Source organism: Magallana gigas, chromosome 5 (genome assembly GCF_963853765.1).
Source record: "Magallana gigas chromosome 5, xbMagGiga1.1, whole genome shotgun sequence".
Lineage (NCBI taxonomy): Eukaryota > Metazoa > Mollusca > Bivalvia > Ostreida > Ostreidae > Magallana > Magallana gigas.
The window spans coordinates 33,609,471-33,629,021 of NC_088857.1; the positions used below are offsets into that span (position 1 = coordinate 33,609,471).

The 19,551-nt window shown below is 31.4% G+C and overlaps 2 protein-coding genes across 2 annotated transcripts; one reads left to right on the forward strand and one right to left on the reverse strand.

The window, feature by feature from the left end:
- The first annotated feature begins 8,675 nt into the window (after nucleotides 1-8,675).
- On the forward strand, nucleotides 8,676-13,301 carry LOC105334174 (uncharacterized). Its single transcript, XM_011437533.4, has 3 exons — nucleotides 8,676-9,689; nucleotides 11,869-12,093; nucleotides 12,323-13,301. The coding sequence occupies exons 1-3, from the start codon at nucleotides 9,536-9,538 to the stop codon at nucleotides 13,051-13,053; spliced, it is 1,110 nt and encodes a 369-aa protein (XP_011435835.3). The 5' UTR covers nucleotides 8,676-9,535; the 3' UTR covers nucleotides 13,054-13,301.
- A 3,097-nt stretch (nucleotides 13,302-16,398) lies between these two features.
- LOC105334173 (two pore potassium channel protein sup-9) lies at nucleotides 16,399-18,660 on the reverse strand. The gene is made up of 3 exons (XM_011437532.4): nucleotides 18,521-18,660; nucleotides 17,439-17,750; nucleotides 16,399-17,316 (listed from the first exon to the last, which is right to left on the reverse strand). Exons 2-3 carry the CDS (start codon nucleotides 17,719-17,721, stop codon nucleotides 16,532-16,534), a joined length of 1,068 nt encoding a protein of 355 aa, XP_011435834.1. The 5' UTR covers nucleotides 17,722-17,750; nucleotides 18,521-18,660; the 3' UTR covers nucleotides 16,399-16,531.
- Between the last annotated feature and the right edge of the window lie 891 nt (nucleotides 18,661-19,551).

Genomic DNA, 19,551 nt, shown 5'->3' on the forward strand with positions numbered 1-19,551 from the left:
TTTGAATGTTTAAGTCTTTACCGTTTTTTAGATCTCGATGTGACAAGCTTTTTGTCGCGGGACAGGAAACGGACGACTGGAAGTGAATTTAGAATATTTTTAATTAAAATCCTCTAGATCTTTTTATTTTCTGTCATTCCTGAAAATTTTATAAAAATCCATCAAGACATCTCTGAGAAATTCACGGGAGAAAAAGGGGAAAAAAATAATAATAATAACTAGACACGATCTCGTTGCGAGCAACGAGGAGGTCTTCCGTGCGATTTTTTGAAGGTTATATGACCTTGACTTTGATATTTGACCCTTTATCTCCTTATCGGAGCAACAATAAAAAAAATTGATGGTTGAATTTTGTTAGGAACATCATTCTCAGCATTTTAGTCTATATTGATTTTCAAAATGATGCTTTTTAAAATATTTGTTCTGTTTGAGGTATGTTATCAACGTTTTGTACTTCTGGCCCCTTAAAACCCATTAAAAACCCCTTAATACGGAGCACATGATAAAATAATTATAATATATTGTTAAATAAATGTGAGATGAATATATTGCTTCCTAAACATATAACAAAATATTTTTCAGTAAAGTGCTATGGAAGAAAGACTTTAGAGCCCTTTTGGTCCCTAAATTAAAGGGCCAGCCCCTTTTTCTAGGCATCATACGAAAGTTCTTTTGATATTAAACATATTTTGTTCAACAAGTGTTTAGAAATTCTTTGCCGTTTTTTGAGCTATCTGGGATAGGACGTTTTAGGGGCCGACCCCTAATCTCCTTATTGGGGCCAGATAACGAAACTTTTATGATTGAATATTGTTTAAAACATCATTCTAAGCATCTTTTATTCTATATTGCTTTTCAAAATATTTGTCCTTTTTGAGATATATTCGATCGAAGTTTTGGACTTCTGGCCCCTTAAAACCCCTAATTACGTAACGCATGATACAAATTTTATAATGTATAGTTTTATTAGTGAAAGATGAACATTTTTGCTACTTAAACATATTACAAAACATTTCTCAGTAAAGTGCTATGGAAGAAAGACTTTAGAGCCCTTTTGGCCCCTAAATCGAAGGGCTAGCCCCTTTTTCTTGGCATCATACGAAAGTTCTTTTGATATTAAACATATTTTGTTCAACAAGTGTTTAGAAATTCTTTGCCGTTTTAGAGCTATCTGGGATAGGACATTTTAGGGGCCGACCCCTAATCTCCTTATTGGGGCCAGATAACGAAACTTTTATAATTGAATATTGTTTAAAACATCATTCTAAGCATCTTTTATTCTATATTGCTTTTCAAAATATTTGTCCTTTTGAGATATATTCGATCGAAGTTTTGGACTTCTGGCCCCTTAAAACCCCTAATTACGTAACGCAGAATAAAAATTTTATGATGTATAGTTTTATTAGTGAAAGATGAACATTTTTGCTTCTTAAACATATTACAAAACATTTCTCAGTAAAGTGCTATGGAAGAAAGACTTTAGAGCCCTTTTGGCCCCTAAATTGAAGAGCTAGCCCCTTTTTCTTGGTATCATACGAAAGTTCTTTTGATATTAAACATATTTTGTTCAACAAGTGTTTAGAAATTCTTTGTCGTTTTTGAGCTATCTGGGATAGGACGTTTTAGGGGCCGACCCCTAATCTCCTTAATGGGGCCAGATAACGAAACATTTTATGATTGAATATTGTTTAAAACATCATTCTAAGCATCTTTTATTCTATATTGCTTTTCAAAATATTTGTCCTTTTTGAGATATATTCGATCAAAGTTTTAGACTTCTGGCCCCTTGAAACCCCTAATTACGTAACGCAGAATAAAAATTTTATAATGTATAGTTTTATTAGTGAAAGATAAACATTTTTGCTTGTTTAACATATTACAAAATATTTCTCAGTAAAGGGCTATGGAAGAAAGACTTTAGAGCCCTTTTGGCCCCTAAATTGAGGAACCAGCCCCTTTTTTCTTGTTATCAAACGAAAGCTCTTGTAAATATAAATTTTATTTGCTCTATATGTTATAGTAAAATATTTTCAGGAAAGGAGATAAAGAACGAAAACCATTAAAAATTACGTCGTTTTTTCAAACTCGATTTTCGGGTCCAGGCGAGCTTCGACGCCTTTGAAGCCAGACAACCATAAATGCCTTTAAACACATCTACAATCTTTTGTCTACAATCCCTGAAAATTTAAATTCAATATCTTTTTTCGTTTAGGAGGAGATAGCAGGACAAAATGGCCCTCTAAAAATCACTAAAACGTCAATATCTCCAGAACGGAAATGACGTCATTAAAATAAAAAATTATATATAAGGTTTTTATCAATATCTACAAGATCTGAAATTTTCACGAAAATCGGTCAAGCCGTTTTCAAGAAATCGCTTGTACAAAAAAGCGTAAGAAAAAAAAAAATAATAAAAGGGAAAAAGAAACAAAGCAATAACAATAAGGTCTTCCGTTGGAAACGGAAGACCTTAATAATAAGAAAGAAAGAAAGAAAAAACCTAACAATCACTATAAGGTCTTCCGTTGGAAACGGAAGACCTTAAACATTACAATCACTATAAGGTCTTCCGTTGGAAACGGAAGACCTTAAATATTGAAATAGTCATTGATGCAATGTATTAGATTATACATTCTATTATCGATTCGTAGTGTAATCAAAGACAAATTAAAGACACTGGAAAATAAATGTATATTAATAACTCCATAATATTTAAACTATAATAACTCAAAGATATTCCTGTACTAAACAAGTGTTTGTAGCTTCCCAGTTAATCAAAAATAAATGTACGGTTGGGCTATGTTGTAACATTCATCATAAGAAAAACCTATGTGGTTTATAAATCAAAACTGAGCGAAGACTTGCATTATTTAATAAACAATATCGGAGTTGATGTTGACTTTTGATAATAATTTCAATACAATTCGCAACTTTTAATAAGCTTAACGCAGGTACGTGTATACTCTGTACTGTGCTTCAATAATATCACACTCAGGTAGCATGTACATTACAACTAAAATGACTGATCAAGGTCAAATATCAATCTGAAAGACATGAGTTAATCGCTACTGTATTTAATGATTTTAAATAAAATATTGTAAATACTTCACGATAGAATTTTATTTTTAATTTGGTCTTCTTTTCCATTAGATAATAGCAAGCTTTGTTTCATTACACTGGATGCGGTCTTTCCCTCTTTCGATTGAAGTGAAAAGAAATCGGCGGAAAAGTAACTTTTACCGAAGAACTTGGTATGAATAAGTCTAAGTGCTATCTGCGACCATGGCTCATTGCTATCGGACGAACGTGCTTTTCCCCAGTATTGTAAACTGATGTTTGGTAAATATTTGTCCACATTTTCAAAAATGAATTTAAAATCGAACGCATCCTCTTCTGGCTATTTTCATTTGCGTACTTGTAATCCTGGATTTGCATGTTAATGTAATCGAAATCGATAACACGCCAGGATTAACTTCTTTCTTCATCTCTTGCCAGAAAGAAAAATGTTAAAGTGTTAATGCCACTTTTGATGTTTACAACTCGAATGTTATTTCTGAAGACTGTAAAATGCCTAGAAAGGTAAGATGTGGAAATATCTATTTTATTTAATCCTGTCTTTTTAACTGCGTCAAAACAATTTTTTAAATTTTTATATTAATTAGCTCGCATCAAAAAACAAAATCAATGAGTTTTAGAACAAAAATTGAAAATACTTTTTTGAAGAATATTTTAGCAAGCAACTGTCTAGAAAAAAATGTTTTTGAATTATTATATTTAAAATTATTTTTATTTTTGAATTACGTAAATATGATAATGTATTCTTTTGTTAAGATTTCATGCCCCCAAAGATGGGGGCATACTGGTTTTTTCATATTTATGTTTCCGTTTGTTTTCTGTCTGCCGAATTTTTATTTGGTTATCATAACCTCTGAACCATGTAATACTAAGGATGTTCCTCCTGTCGGCGTCTATATCAAAACCTTTATCCGGAGACTTACTCAGACTCAAACAAGAATGACCAAATATTTTTGTATTATTAATGTACATCGTAAAATATAAATGTGTAAATACAACTGCATTTTTGCTAACTTATCTGTTGTGGGAACTTGCAATTGTAGTTTTGGGTAATGGTTAGATACTAGCATATACCATAATTATAAATAGGGATGGCAATAGGTCAAAGAATATCAACCAGTTAATCGCAAATCGTTTCGACCGATTTATTGGTTACTCGTTTCAAAGTACACAAATTTGTGACATAATATTCTTTATTTTTTTAACTTTCATAGAGACCACGGTAAGCAAAGGACAAACTACATTTATGTGTTAATCAGAAAATTATATTTTATAAATCATGATTATGTAAAAAGAACAACAGGCAAAACAATTCATGATTTAATTCCAAAATGACCAAATGTCGCAAATTCTTAGTCACCTGATCAACAAAAACCAATTAAAGTTTGCCTATGACAAGGTCTAGATTTTGAAATAATTTTCCCATTTTTATCGTTGTTGAAAACATGTGTAAAATATGTAAGAAATACAAAATGAGATTTAAATTAATATTTGATAATAATTGAAAAACCGTTTAAATATATATTTTCTTAAATTTCTTACGACTAACAGATTTTTTGATTTATTACTTGCTACCATTGTTCCCATCAAGGTATCATATGATAAAATTAAAAGATCACATACAAATATCCTGCATCGACGCCATTCATACTTAAATGAGCTTAATTTACAACAGCAAGTACCTAAATTAATCTCCTGTAGGTTCCAAATAAATCTTACTGATATTACAATAAACTTATAGCCTTTATATATAAGTCAGAACGACATGAACATGTATTTTCCACTCTTGAACTGGGGTTTTAAGTACCATCAGATAGTGCTAAGATGTGGAAACTGACTTCAAAAAACTCTCCAGCCACCTTTGGCTAACAGAACCATGCAACTTGTGAGGTGGTGGGCTAAGGAAGAATGTATTTGGACAATTTTTCAGAAGTTTTGATCTTAAGAAACTTTAGAGTATTATTAGACTGTGATTTGATAAAAAGACTCTAGGAATCATAACAGCACTATTGTACTACAATTTCAACTGACATTGAAGTGATCAATGTCGCCTCGTTTTCTGATCGGTATTACCCATACAAATAAAAAAAGATACCAAATAAGTCTCTTAGTTAATACTTTGCATGAATTTTTTATTGTTATAACCATGGAGTTGTTACAAAGAAACGTTTTAAGTAGAGATTAAACATTTCCCATTGGTGGATTTTTTTTTTGCAATACCTTTGTTTTCATTATTATTTGAATAATTTGGCAAGGGGACCATTTTTGATACTTGATGAGTCAACTTCCATTTTCTGACGTATTTAAAGATATTTCTATATAAAATTCTGTGTCTTTTTTAATAATTGGCAGCTATTAAATTTAATTTTACAACTTAGTATGCTGATCTGTTTTGCAATATAAAAACACATGAGCTGAAAAGTTGAATTGGATTGATCAAAATGTTTTTAACATCATACGATTTCATATGGATTTTTTAAGCATCATTGGGTTTCATAATGTACACAGTTGTATCAGCGGGTATCTTAAGGAGTCTGGGTGGTTGACAAATAACTCATTATCAGTTAGCTTATTTGTTTAGTTATAAAATTTCATAATTACAGTAAAGAAAAAATTCATAATTTTTACCTTTTGTATATTTTCCTATTTTTAAGTATAGAGCCCACGTAGATATTTTAAAGAAGACATATACAGTCTAAAAATGGCCACGATCATCGATCCCTCTTATAGTTTATTAAGAATGTTAGTAAATTGTGGCACTAGTGTAAAATCATGCTTAATTATTATTTTACAGATCCTGAAAATAAATAAAAAATAAGCTATCTCAGGGTAAATATCTGATAACAAAGATGTTAATGCTTCAAGTTACAAAAAACCTGCATAATATCATCTTTTAGACCTTTTACACCTACATATGCACATGTACATTGTATTGCAATTGGTTTTCGTCCGTCATCATCCGTTAACAGTTTTACATTTTTTCTTACTTCTTCTTAAAAACTACAAGGTGAATTGTAACTATTTTTGGTGTGAAGCATTTATATGGTAAGAGGAATTTAAAGGGGCATGGTCATGATTTTAGTCAAAAATTATTTTTCTGATTTTAATATTGACAGTGCTTCAGTAAGGCAGTTTTAATAGGCAACCACAATTTGAGTATCATTCGTTGAGTTACAAGCGAGTTACAAAAAAAAAGCTTTAAATTCTTCGCTATGGAAACAAAGCGCTTGTTTACATTTATAATGTTGAAGTAAAAATTCCAGTTTTAGACCTAAAATGAATATGTTAAACGTTAGGAAGTGTTTATTTATGCTTAAAATGAATAAAAAGATAGGCAACTCACCTTGAAAAAAGATTTTTACTGGTATATTGAACCGATGTAAACATAAACAGGGCACGAGCCTTGTTTACATGACAAAGAATTGTGAGCACTGCATCTTGCTTATAACTCTACGAATGACTCTCAAATTTAATTTGATCATTAGATATGCATTTCTATAGCATTGTAAATAATAAAAAAAGGAAAATACACCTTGACCAAAATTGTTACCATAACCCTTTAAATTGTGAAATCCATGGCTCTGCAACTACAGGGCGCAACAGGCGAGACCAAATATGTAAAAAAAAATAATCATAAATATTCTTCTCTGCCCCCACACTTGTGTGATGTTTACGAACCCCTCAACCTACATTATTGAATTCATGGCCCTTGGGTCAGGGGTTCAGGCCGTGGGGGGATTATGACATATAATGTTAATGCATATAATTTAAAAATATCTTCTCTACTCCCACACACCTGTAAGGAAAACTGAATTCATAATTTGGTAGACCAGGAAGCCCCCTACCAGGTTAAAAAAAATTATGTCCTTCGAGGTAGGGGTCTGAATCTAGGACTGGTATTCTTTACTTCTTTTGATACTGAAAAAACTGACTGCATGTATAGAAAGAAAATAAAGCCATGATCTATTGAAATTTTAAATTTCTTGCCTCCCAATGTAGGGATTTAAATCTGAGGCGGGGCCAGAACTACTCATATAGTGTATAGGGTAGGGGTTTTTAATTCAGGGTGTGGACTAAATGGTCAATTACTGTTAATGTATATAATGTTTTAAACCGTCTACTGACACAGAATAAAAAAATGACTGCATTTATAGAAATAAAACATCAAGCTGTCATCTTTAATAATTTTTCATGTCACCTACATGTAAGGTAAGGGTTATGGCTGGGAGATGGGTTATATATTTGTCTTATTATTTTATTCTGCTCAAGAATTTCATTTAAAGAAATGAATACATTCAGATATTTAGAAAAGGGAGAAAATTAAGCTGTCTGTCAAAGTTAAAATATTATGAATGCATTTAGAAAGAGTTCAAGGGGAGGGTTGTAACAGTTAATAGCTAGAGATATCGTCTTTTGCTTCTTTATAATGGAGTTATGCAATGTTTTCTATCATTTAAAACAAAAACACTTTTTTAGCTTTCTAAAAAAAATTGACTTGTTAATAGTAAAGTAATAAATGGCTAGTAACCAAAATCACTGATAAGCAGTACATGTAAAATGATTTTGGTATAAATGACAGATGATGATTAAATGTCAAGGAAGGTTGAAAATTCAAAATCTGGATAAATGTAAGTGAGTAACATTTTATAGTATAAGTTTTTTTCTGTTTAAATGCCCACAGGGAGAGTGTCTGTCTGCCCCTGAGGATGGGAGATGAAACATGTTTATACAGCCACTTTGTTTTAGTTTATCTATGAAAACATATACACATAAAACCTATCTGGAAAGTTGACAGATATAGGGGAACATTTCTTTTAGAGTATTGCACCTTTTCAATATCAGGTAATGCATTCGATATTTAGATATTTTGCTAAAATTATAAGATTCATAGTCCTTTTTGAAAGATTTCAGGCAGGGAGGTGGTACAATAATTAATACAATATTATATTTTTTCTACTCCAGAATAAAACTTAATTAGAATCATTTTAACCAGACCTTGGACTTTTGGTTGGACGTAGCTATCTACTCCTTGCGTCAAAACAAGTTAAAAATGACGCTGTTTCAAGCGAAATATACACCGATTGCGTAGTCTTAGCTCAAAAGCCAGACAAATCTTGTTGATTTCACAGAGGTTTGACTGAGTTGCCAGCAATGAAATACACAGGCCTACGTCACATTGCTGTTTGACACAACTACCTAAAGTCCATGTTCTAGTTAAAATGGTTCTAAATGCACATATGAGAATCCTCTACAAGTTTGTGTATGCCATTAGGCTATGGTACTCAGGTGACCGTGAAGTCATATTGGCCTCTTGTTTCATTCTTGCATGTGTATAATAGCTTTAGGAATACATTGAAACAGTTAAGACAAGTTTGGGTAAAGTACGATATCATTGGAGTAAAAACGATATCATTGAGGTAAAAAAAAATATCATTTTGATAAAATATGTTATCATTTGGGGTACAAAATGTAAAAAAAAAAAATCGATATTATATTGATTTTAAAAAAATAAAACATTGTTATTAAATACAACATCATTGGGGTAAAATACAATAACACCTGGGTAAAATACGATTTCATCTGTGTAAAATTCGATATCATTGGGATCACCTGGGTGAAAATATATCACCTGGGTAAAATACGATTTCATTTGGGTAAAAAGCTATATCATTTTGGGTTAAATACGATATCATTGGGATAAAATACGATATCATTGGTGTAAACTACGATTTCATTATAATTAGTGTTTAAACTTCTACAATTCATTTAATTGATTTATTATCATTTGACAGACGTCAATAATTATTTTGATAAAAAAAACTTATATTCATTCACGTAATTCTAGTCCTGAAAATTATACTAGTCTTTGAATAATACCTAAGCCTGGTAATTAAAGACATTCTGGATTTGTACTCACGAGCCATACATGTATATAATAACATCTATATAGATAACCATTCAAGTCCATGTCGATACCTACCAGAATCAAAATTGATTACTTTTATAAATTTACGAAATTCAAACCCTGGATTGAAAAGCAAAGATTGGAAAACTATACCAAGCCTGTTTTAAATCCTGATCTTTTGACACTGCCATCCATTATCTTAAAACTTAATATGGATTTCAAATAGCAGTCGACGCATCATACAATGTTTAACCGGAAAATCTACAGCATCTTATTCTCTTCTGCCCTTCAGGACAGTTGCTCGTTTTTTATTTCCTTCGGTAAACATAGAAAACATCTACTTCCTGTTTTAAGTGCTCTTAAACTTACATCGTCAGCAGCCACAACGATTTTTTAGTACTTTACGTTTTAAAAAGTTTTTATTTTTAAAAAAGTACCTTTCGTATTGACGGCACCTTCACAGCTATAATACGGAAGTTGTAGCAATTGGGATGAATAAAATTGTCCATTAATTTTTTTATTCACTTTTGATGATTTTTAATGCTGTAGTAGATAATGGTTTTTATCAAAGACTCAAATCAACAGGAACAGCGAAAATACCGTCATCGACTTATCCAACAATTTTTTAATGTTAGTTTTAATATCTTTCAGAGAGCGTTCTTCCAACTTTTGTTGATCTTGCATCATTTACCACTTTCATCTCCTGCAGGTAATCAAAATTTTATATATAATATGCAAAATTCAATGATTGATTAACATCTTAACGCAGTTTTTGAAAATGTCAATGAAATAGACAAAAATAAGAAAATTGCCGAGCGGATCTCAACATTTTGATTTTCTTAGATTGTTGGACATTACATCAATTGGCTTTTTAAAAGTATTTTTAAAATATCATTCATTTACATACAATGATTACGTTTTATTGTGTTAGTAGAATTGAAAACACTTTATAATTGATATTAATAGTAATTACTAAAAGCCATGCAAAATGCAATCTTTTATCATTTGTATTGCCATAGCGAAAAACGTAGGATTAAAAAAATGATCCTGCGTCTGTGCGATCCCAAGGGAACAAATCGCGACTTTTTTTAATCGCAAGGTGAATTCCTCAATCGGCATCAAAAAAGTACACAGTTTTGTCTTACTTCTGTATAATTTCAGAAACCATCAAGCTTTTAATTGTCATTGAAAGTTTACAAATGCTTTTTCATAGATTTCCTTGTTCGTTTTCCTTTAGGAGTTGGCCAATTTATGAATAACATATCAACTCTTTAAGCAAAATAGGATAGATAAAAGGCAAGAAAAGCTTATAAAGAATAGAAGTAACAGTAAAATTGTATCCTCTTAACACAAATTCCTCGTGCAAACTGGATAGTGACATATACAATGTGACGTCTTAGTATATTAGAACCATGTCCGATTCCTATCTTGTACCACATCTCACATTCTCTTTTTTGATGCCGCTGGGTATATATAATTACTTGGTCAATATTATGTTATATGTGGGTTTTTTTCTTATCCTACTCTCTTCATTGGACCATTTGTTCAATGATGGGCCCTCAAAATCTTTCATAAAAAGCTCTCATATATATAAACTAGTATGGCGTGTCAGAAGTTGCTACATTGTATATTCGATATATATGTTTTCTATGTATATTGTACAAGGCTATTGCAACTTAAGATTTTCTTTATAATTTTCCCGCTCTTACAGTAACTTTCAACTTGTAAACTGTTATTTTAGATTAACATGCTTTATTTTGATTCAAAGTTGGGAAAGAGCGATCAATATTGGTAAAGACAGGATTATTGGTTAAAGGGAATTTGCTATGTAGCCCTTAATTAGCACTTATACTTTCCCATGGAATTCACCCTCAACACAAATTTAAAAATCGTTTTAGAAAACAAATGGTGCAATGAGTATTATATACATGTAATAAAAATAAAAGTTATACAATAAGAACAACGAAATATGCATTCCAAATGATTGACTGTTTGATTACATATCAATTTTAAAAATATAAAAAAAATTGAATTTTGCCTGCATAATCGATTTTTTTCAATCGTATTTCGAAAAAAAAATTGTAATATTAATTGTATATCCGGTGCAATGTGACTTGTTTTTTTTCGCACCGTGTATGCTGCATCTGTGTTATTTGTTTCCGTTCAGTAGTGACTCTAGGTTCGATGGGCCGGGTGTACCCTATTCAAAACTTAATAATTGTAAATAATAAACAATTATGTATTTACAAACAGGAAATTGGTACAAAAGTTATTAAAATAATAAATTACTTAGTACGTACTTGCATAACAATTAAGAATACAAATAAAAAATCTACAAGACATTTTGACCAGAAGAACACAAAAAGAAATCTTTCAATTATTTAATTATTTACATAATTTAACGCACATCAACAATTTTAGAATACAAATAATACATAGAAAAAATGTTAAATATACAATATACATGTACATGGACAACTGTTTTAGAACATAAATTCATGTGTATACAGTATTTATCCTAAATAATGCATTTTCCTGCACAATATTTTCATTTCGCGAGGGGGTTCCTTATGTATATCTATATCATTCACCATGGGCAGGTTTATGTCAATTTGTGAGTTACTGCAATGTATGTGCTTGACTTTGTAAACGATATAATGATTTTAAATTTCTCTATCTACATCCATAAAACTAACACATTTGTTATGTTTTAATGAATTAAACAAGCTGTATAGTTCATACGTGTTTCTGTTTTAGTATTTTTAGATAATAAATAAATAAATACCTGTACATAGTATTCATGATATCAAATCTCTATGGAAGAATAATCAGAATCAATAGCAATGATTTTAAACATTTTTCACCTTATAATTTATGTGTTCATTCAGGTTGTGTCATTGCCTACTACAAATATCCTTCCTCGACTACGTCAGGAGTTTTTGCAACTTACACTAGGAAAACGAACGAAGAGTGTGGGTCGTTATGTACGAGCCAGAACAACTGTAAAGGCTATGGCCACAACAGTGTGACATTAGCTTGTTACGTGTCTGCTAATGACGACCCCACCCCTGATACCTACTCCTGGAGCTTCTACGCAAAAATGTGTCTCAAAGGTATACTAGTGCAGGCGGTGCAAACAAAGAATGTTCCATTATATTTGAGGGTATAAACTCTAGTGCTACAACTTATGAACAAAGTTACAATTATCTTAAATATGTATATGGATGTAATTCTGTTTTCTATATAAATTTTACTTGTGCATTGTGGGTTTTTTTAATAAGGTTAAAATCTAAAAGGTTTTTGGCTTTACTCCACTTTCACATGTAAACATTGATTTTATAGATTTATTAGCCTTATTACCGACAACTGAAGAAATAACTACAACGGAAATGGTTACCACCAACCCATCAACAATACGACTCACGACAATAGTTACAACAGAGGATACAACAACTGTTCCTCTCTCAACAGTTTATGCTTCAACAACAGAACACACAACAGAACATACGACAGAACAAACAACTATACAGACAACGGGACAAACCACTGAACAGACAACGGATCAAACAACAGAACGAACAACTATACCGACAACGGAACGAACCTCTGCACAAACAACTATACAGACAACGGAACAAACAACTATACAGACAAAGGAACAAACCACTAAACTGTCAACTGAACAAACAACAGAACAAACAACAGCTATACAAACTACGGAACAAACGACAGCTTTACAAACCACAAAACAAACCACATCTTTACAAACAACTACATCAACAACCACAGGTCCTGACTTCATATCTTCTTACTGCACTTGTACCTGTGAGGAATCTGATTTGACGGTTTCTGAACGCATAGAGGAGAGAAGACAAGATCTACAATTAAGCGTTCGTGAGTTGTCGGCCTTTAAGAGGAAGCTAATATGTGCTCCTGACTTCCGTCCCTCAGCAAACAATATCGGCTCCATTGGAGTGTTTATTCTTGTGACGTGGGGTTTTTTGTTTGCCTTCCCAGACATTATTAGAGCAGTACACGTAATTCGAAGATTTGTTAAAAAGGGAAGGTCGTAAATGTGTTTATCTGTATTCAGTTTTTTTTTATATGATGAACATTCATCAGAGAGTAAAATCATAAACGGCAGTACGTACAGATACACTATTATTAATTCCCTGATTATTCCGAATGAATTCAACGTAATATCATTGAGCGATATCTACCTGTGTTTGCTCTGCGTATGAATCATTTATGATACTTTATTAGTGACAGTCCAATCATTATGTTGACCATTGTAGCCGCAGAATTTTTTATATATATTATATATGGGGGTTTTTTTTCAAAAAATTTGTGAACCCCACTCAATTGCATCCTTTTTAAAAACAAATTGACCAAACACATTTGATGATTATTAATACATGTATGAATTGTTGTAAATGGATTTGTTTAGAAAATTAGCAATTATATATTCGTGTAAAGGATATGAACAACATATTATTTATATATGTTTTCCGGCAAATGCCATTATGGTTGGATACAATATCTTTCGACAATAATTATTTGTTGTCAGTCACACAAATATATCAACTTTAAATAAATACATGTATTCCCCCGAAACTACACGTTGAAGGATTTTTTTATATTAAAAAAGTTTCCACAAGTGCTGTTTAGTCTTTTTTATGTAGATTAAGGCTGTAAATATTTTATTTCATTCTTTTCAGATAATACTAACATACAATTTGAATACGTATGCCTTCAATGATTTCAAAGAATTGGTATATGTTGCGGATTCATTAGTTTTTTAATATAACAGATCTACAGTAACTCCACTTCCGCAACAATTGATTGCATAGAACAGTTAATTAAAAATTAAACTAACAATAAGCAGTTAAACTCATATAAATGCCAATAACTTTTATCTTTGTTATAAAGAAAAAAAATTATTGATTTATCTTGCTACAAAAAGGTCAGTTTATTCAACAGAAACATTATTTTCATTAAAGGGACTTTGACACGATTTTAGAACAAAATTTTAATTATTATTTTATGTATAAAATGGTTTACTTGCACATTTTGAATTATTGACCAAACTTTGAATGTTAAAATTTTAAATGCTATAAGGGATAAACAGAGGAAAGAACTCATTGTTATGTAAACAAAGCTCGAGTCTTATATTTGTTAACAAATAATGTAAAGTATGGAATTACCATTTCTTTAACATAATAACTCGTGGGATACAAAGCAAACATATTCAATCTTATAAAATATATTATAAATAGAAGAAGCAACATTTGATTGAAACTTTCACCAATAAAACACATATTAAAAACAATAACAAGGCTCGAGCTTTGTTTACAAAACAAAGAATTCCAAACTCTGTATTTTGCTTATAACTCAATATCTGACTTTCATTTTGATAAAGCATTAAAAATACCCATATTATTCATTCTAAACATTATAAAATAAAACTCAATTCCCTTTAAGCTTCTGTATATAAATTTTGATCGTAGCTACAGTTTGTCATCATCCACAACACCATAAGAGGTCAAGCTTGTAAAAATAACAAAAAATTCATAAGGGCCCTATAACACTGCACACTGTGTTTGGGTAAGTTTTGAGTAATCTAAACGATCTGCCTTTTTCCATGTTCAATAGAAAAAATCTCTTATATACATGCAGTGCATGTTATAATCCGAAGTTTGTTTATATTATCATTATTAACTTAGTCTATCGGAGATGTTTAGATAATTGTTTATAAAAATTAATCGTATTGCTCATAAATATGTACACAATGCAGTTAGAAAATTTTATGGAAATATAGATCATAAAAATTTGAATGAATTAGTCTAAAGGCAACACTTATGTAAGATTACATACAATATTAGCTGTTTTGTCGTCAGTTAAGTTATATATCTTTAATTACCATTAAGATAACTGGGTAAATGTAGTTTAAAACTAAATGTAGAATATGTGTGGTCCTCCATTTATGAATTTTATCAGTTAAAACGTCGCACTGGAAACAAACAGCAGACAAGTAATGCCTCATAGGAAAGAAACACATCGTTTATTATGATAAAGGATGGTAAAGTTTACTAGAGATCACCGGTTTGATGGAACTAAAAACAAACACAATTGAAACAACAAATACATACTCTTATTATGAGCCTCATATCATCGACAAATTATCAAATCAACTGATTTTGAGCAATCACATTCCATTTGATTACTTTGAAAGTTCAAATATTCTCAGATGGTCTGAAGCTAGAAAACGTTAAAAGAAGATTTTTTAAGAATACATTTCATTAATTTGTAATATTGTCAAATGATCCAAAATTCTTAAAATAAAACGGTTAACGTTAATCGTTTAGAATAGTTTTCCTGTGGGAAATGTGCGAACGACACACACATGTGTGTGTTTCGATTGATGATAATATTATATATACTTGTACTTTTGATTATTTCAATTTGTGATGTACAAAATTTACATCTTTCATGAACGGTTAAGTGACGAGGGTTTTGTTGTATTTTTAAAACGATAAAACGAAGATAAGCAGATTGTTTTGTGATGCATTTCTTCATCATCATCAAAATGTTTTTGTAAAGACACTTAAGGTACCTCACTACATCAACACATGTATTTTTTAATACACTACGTCACAAGATGGCGATTTAAATGTTTTGTTAAAAAGTTTATATCGTACGATTGGGTTGTATATCGTCGTAGCTCAGTGGTTAAAGTATTGGGCTTCTGGGCCGCAGATCATGAGTTCGAATCCACATGGAGCTTTTGTTCATGTCAACTTAATTAAATTTTTGAAAATGTAATTTTTCATCCAAAATTGCACACGTTTTTGCATATTAGACTTAAATACTTCTTATCCATTAAAATCTTATTCATAATCAAGTAAATTTCAGCTGATTTGAGAAAATATTTCACGGTGTAGTGAGCCACCTTAATTAAGTTGTGTCTTCGGCATCAATATCACCCTACAGCTAATACATGTATAAGTGATCAGAAAACATATTAATGAACTTATGTTTTTAATTAATAAGCAAATTATCATAATATAATAATGTTACTTGGTCATTTTAAAAGTGTTAAAGATGAGTGTCATTTCATTGAGATGATATTTTTATCATAAATACGGGAAATTGCATATTTTAAAGTACAAATTAAATGAATTAACTTTTATTGTTATATTTATTCTCAATTTTATACAAAATTATAATATAATCTTATAAGTATGTACGTGTTCTCCTTGTCCTAACAAAACATTGTCGAGTCCTTGAAAACTTTTTTTTCAATGCATTTTGCACATCTAACAAAATGGTATTCTATTTTACGTTAACAAGTACGACAGTGTCGTGCATTTACAGAAAAAATGTCAATTTACGTACTACATAAAATAGACTGGTGAACAGTATGTTACATGTATAAAATACATTTGTGTAATGTAGAGCATACACATGTGTATGTAAATCACCTAGAATCACTGTATATCAAATGTGTCTGATACATTTACGCAAATACATTCTTTTCATTACATAACGATTCTACAACGATGCTCTTTTATTTCTTTGCCATTCCAAAAACGATTCCATCTCATCTGACAGTTCGTCGTCCTTATTAGACATGTTGACAGTTGAGTGTATAAACGGTGAAATGTGATTAGAATTAGGATTGGAGTTGTAAATTTTGTCTTTAGGGGAACGCCATTTATAGCAAGAACACGAACAAACTGACAATGCTTCTTGAAATTCTGGACGCTCTTGAGCATTCGACACAACACCGCCATTTCCAGTTATGACGTCACCTTCGAGGCGAACTGCATTCTGGGCAGCCACGGCAGCCTCGATTTCGTCTCTTCGTTCATCCTCGGTGTTCATGGTTAAGAATCGTAATACAAGAAGATTCATGGCTGCAGATATAACTGTCAATCCAATAATGATGAACAGCAAGCTGAGGACTATATACTCAGGGTTATTATGATCGCGCTGCATGGCAACAAAATCTCCGAATCCAATAGTTGTTAGGGTTATAAAACAATAATATAAAGCGTCTAGGAGCTTCCATCCTTCGAATTTGGAGAATAGTAGAGCACCTGTGGTCAATATTATCGTCGATAATATTAAAGTTATAACTATCAAATCAGTCTGTGATACCTCGGTGTTTTTCCATCTGAAACACTTCTTGATATGTTTGAGTAAAAATGTCACAAAAGTATTTAAACGCTCGCCAACACTTTGAAACATGATCAGGAATAAAGGGATTCCAACCAAAGCGTATATCATACAAAATAACTTCCCTGGAACAGTTTTTGGGGTACTATGGCCATAACCTAAAATGAAATTATTAATGATATTAAATGTATATATGAATTCGGTTAGATTTTTACGTAATATTTTCTAGATTTATACTGGTTCGTGATGACGGTTGCGGTTAGAAGAATAAATAACTTACCAATTACTGAGCAGACTACCAAGGAAAAGTAGAGCGCGCCAACAAACTTCCACTGGTTTTCTACCCTGTATTGTCTGGACCGCAGTGCGTTTTCCCGGATTCTCTCGAAGTCCTCATCCGAGATGTTGTACTGAGCAATGATTTTCTCCTCGTAGCTGAGTAGACTTCTCTTCATTTCTATCTCATTCTCGGACTCGAGAGCATCAAACACTGCGGCTCCGATCAGGAGATAAGTGAAGGTACAGACGATCAGCGACAAGGTGCGGACATTCTGTCGCTTCATCCTTCACGGCTCAGATGACCAAGAAAGATCTAAAATGGTTACAATATAATACTCTTCAAATTCTATGCTAACGAAATTTTGAGCTTCAAAATGTTTACTTTAGTTTTTCTGCATGATTATTTATTTATACTCTGTGTGAATACTTTTATTTCGAAAATGGTCTCACAAATATTATAAGTGACCATATGCATGCCTCTGACCCACGAGCATTTGTACTTGAAGTATAACGTGAGGAGTTGAATTTTCTGGTGCACGAAAGCACTTTAATTTTTTATATACATTGTAACCCTAAGAGTAAATTTCCACATTTATATATTATTCTGTTTTAGCATTGTAGATGTATAAACGAATTTTGTAACATCTGAGTCAGTATTCTGAATATGCATATGTACCATTGGACAAATGAAATCATTATTTGATACAATATAAAGAGTAATAGAGTGAAACTGTGAGAAAATCCAGTGGGAATATAAACCTAACACGACACAGGGAGAAATCGATATCTAGTTAACAGTGTGTTACAAGTTCTATAAATATGAGAGAAAAATCAATGCGAGTAGACTACCAGTTCATCATAGCACCCTAATAACAAACATCTCTCAATCAAAAGAAGATCTTTGACATCGATTTTAGGATATTTATAAATCTAACTTCAGCTATATTTAACAAGATGAACCGTTCAATTAACAATCTATATTCACAATCAAAAATCCTGTCTAATTTGCCGCACAATAAACATGACTGCTGGTGGAGTAAGGACGAGAGCAAACAGAAAACAGATTTGGGTGTTAATACTCACCAAGTAAAGATGTCGTAAATGGAGACTATCGTTTCATCGTGTGGTCCAAGATTTAAAGATGGATAACGAATCTTGCACTCATTAGACATAAGCATGTGCATATGTTGACAACCATTTGGTATCGATCGAAAGTAGCAGACGATAACGAGACTGAAGACGAATGTGGAAATCTAAGTCCCGCGCGAAGCCGCTCCGATCAATACTCTTGGTTTTTATTTAGCGCTGCATGAACTACTGTCGTTGTTGACAAACACTTGTTTAAATACATAATTTGTTTTCGGTGTATTTTTTATTTTTAAATACATGGGTCAAATTAAGAGCTCTGTGTTTTGCGTGATGAGATAAAAGACGCAAATCATAGCACGTAAATGAATATGATGTGAGTAATCTTTGAATCAACAAGAATGGTTAAATCTTTATCCGAAAATGAAAAAAAAATTAAATGACGGTTCGAAACAGAGTTAATAAAATATTTAAAAACTGTAATTACATTACTTTATTAGTTTGATTTGATATTTATTTTTTCTTATTTGATCTGTCAATATTTAATGCAGTTTTTCAAGTAGTTTACATTACGAATAGGTTTGCTTAATGAGTTATCCCTCTTCCATTTGCAAATACTCTCTATCTTATATCGCCCTTGTTGCATTTTTTTTAAAATAAACACTACTAACCTACATTTATACAATATAAGAAAGCGCAAGATATATATTTAAAAAAGATTAGTAAATTAAAAACATTTCACATAAATGGTAAATTTTAAAATTTTGTTTTAATGGATTAAAAATATTAAGCAATTTTTTTGTTGTTGTCAACAGAAGCGCGCACATAATCGTATTTTAACAACAACAAAAATCTTTATTCGTTGGAATTTATTATATATGTAATTTTCATTACATATAAGTTCAAAAACATATATCAATTCAGGCTTCTTTCTTTTTCCTTCGTAAAGTGTAGCATGTGTCCTGATAAGTGCTCTGATAAGCAAATTTGGGAGCTAAAAGGGTCAATCTTACAGAAAATCCAATCGA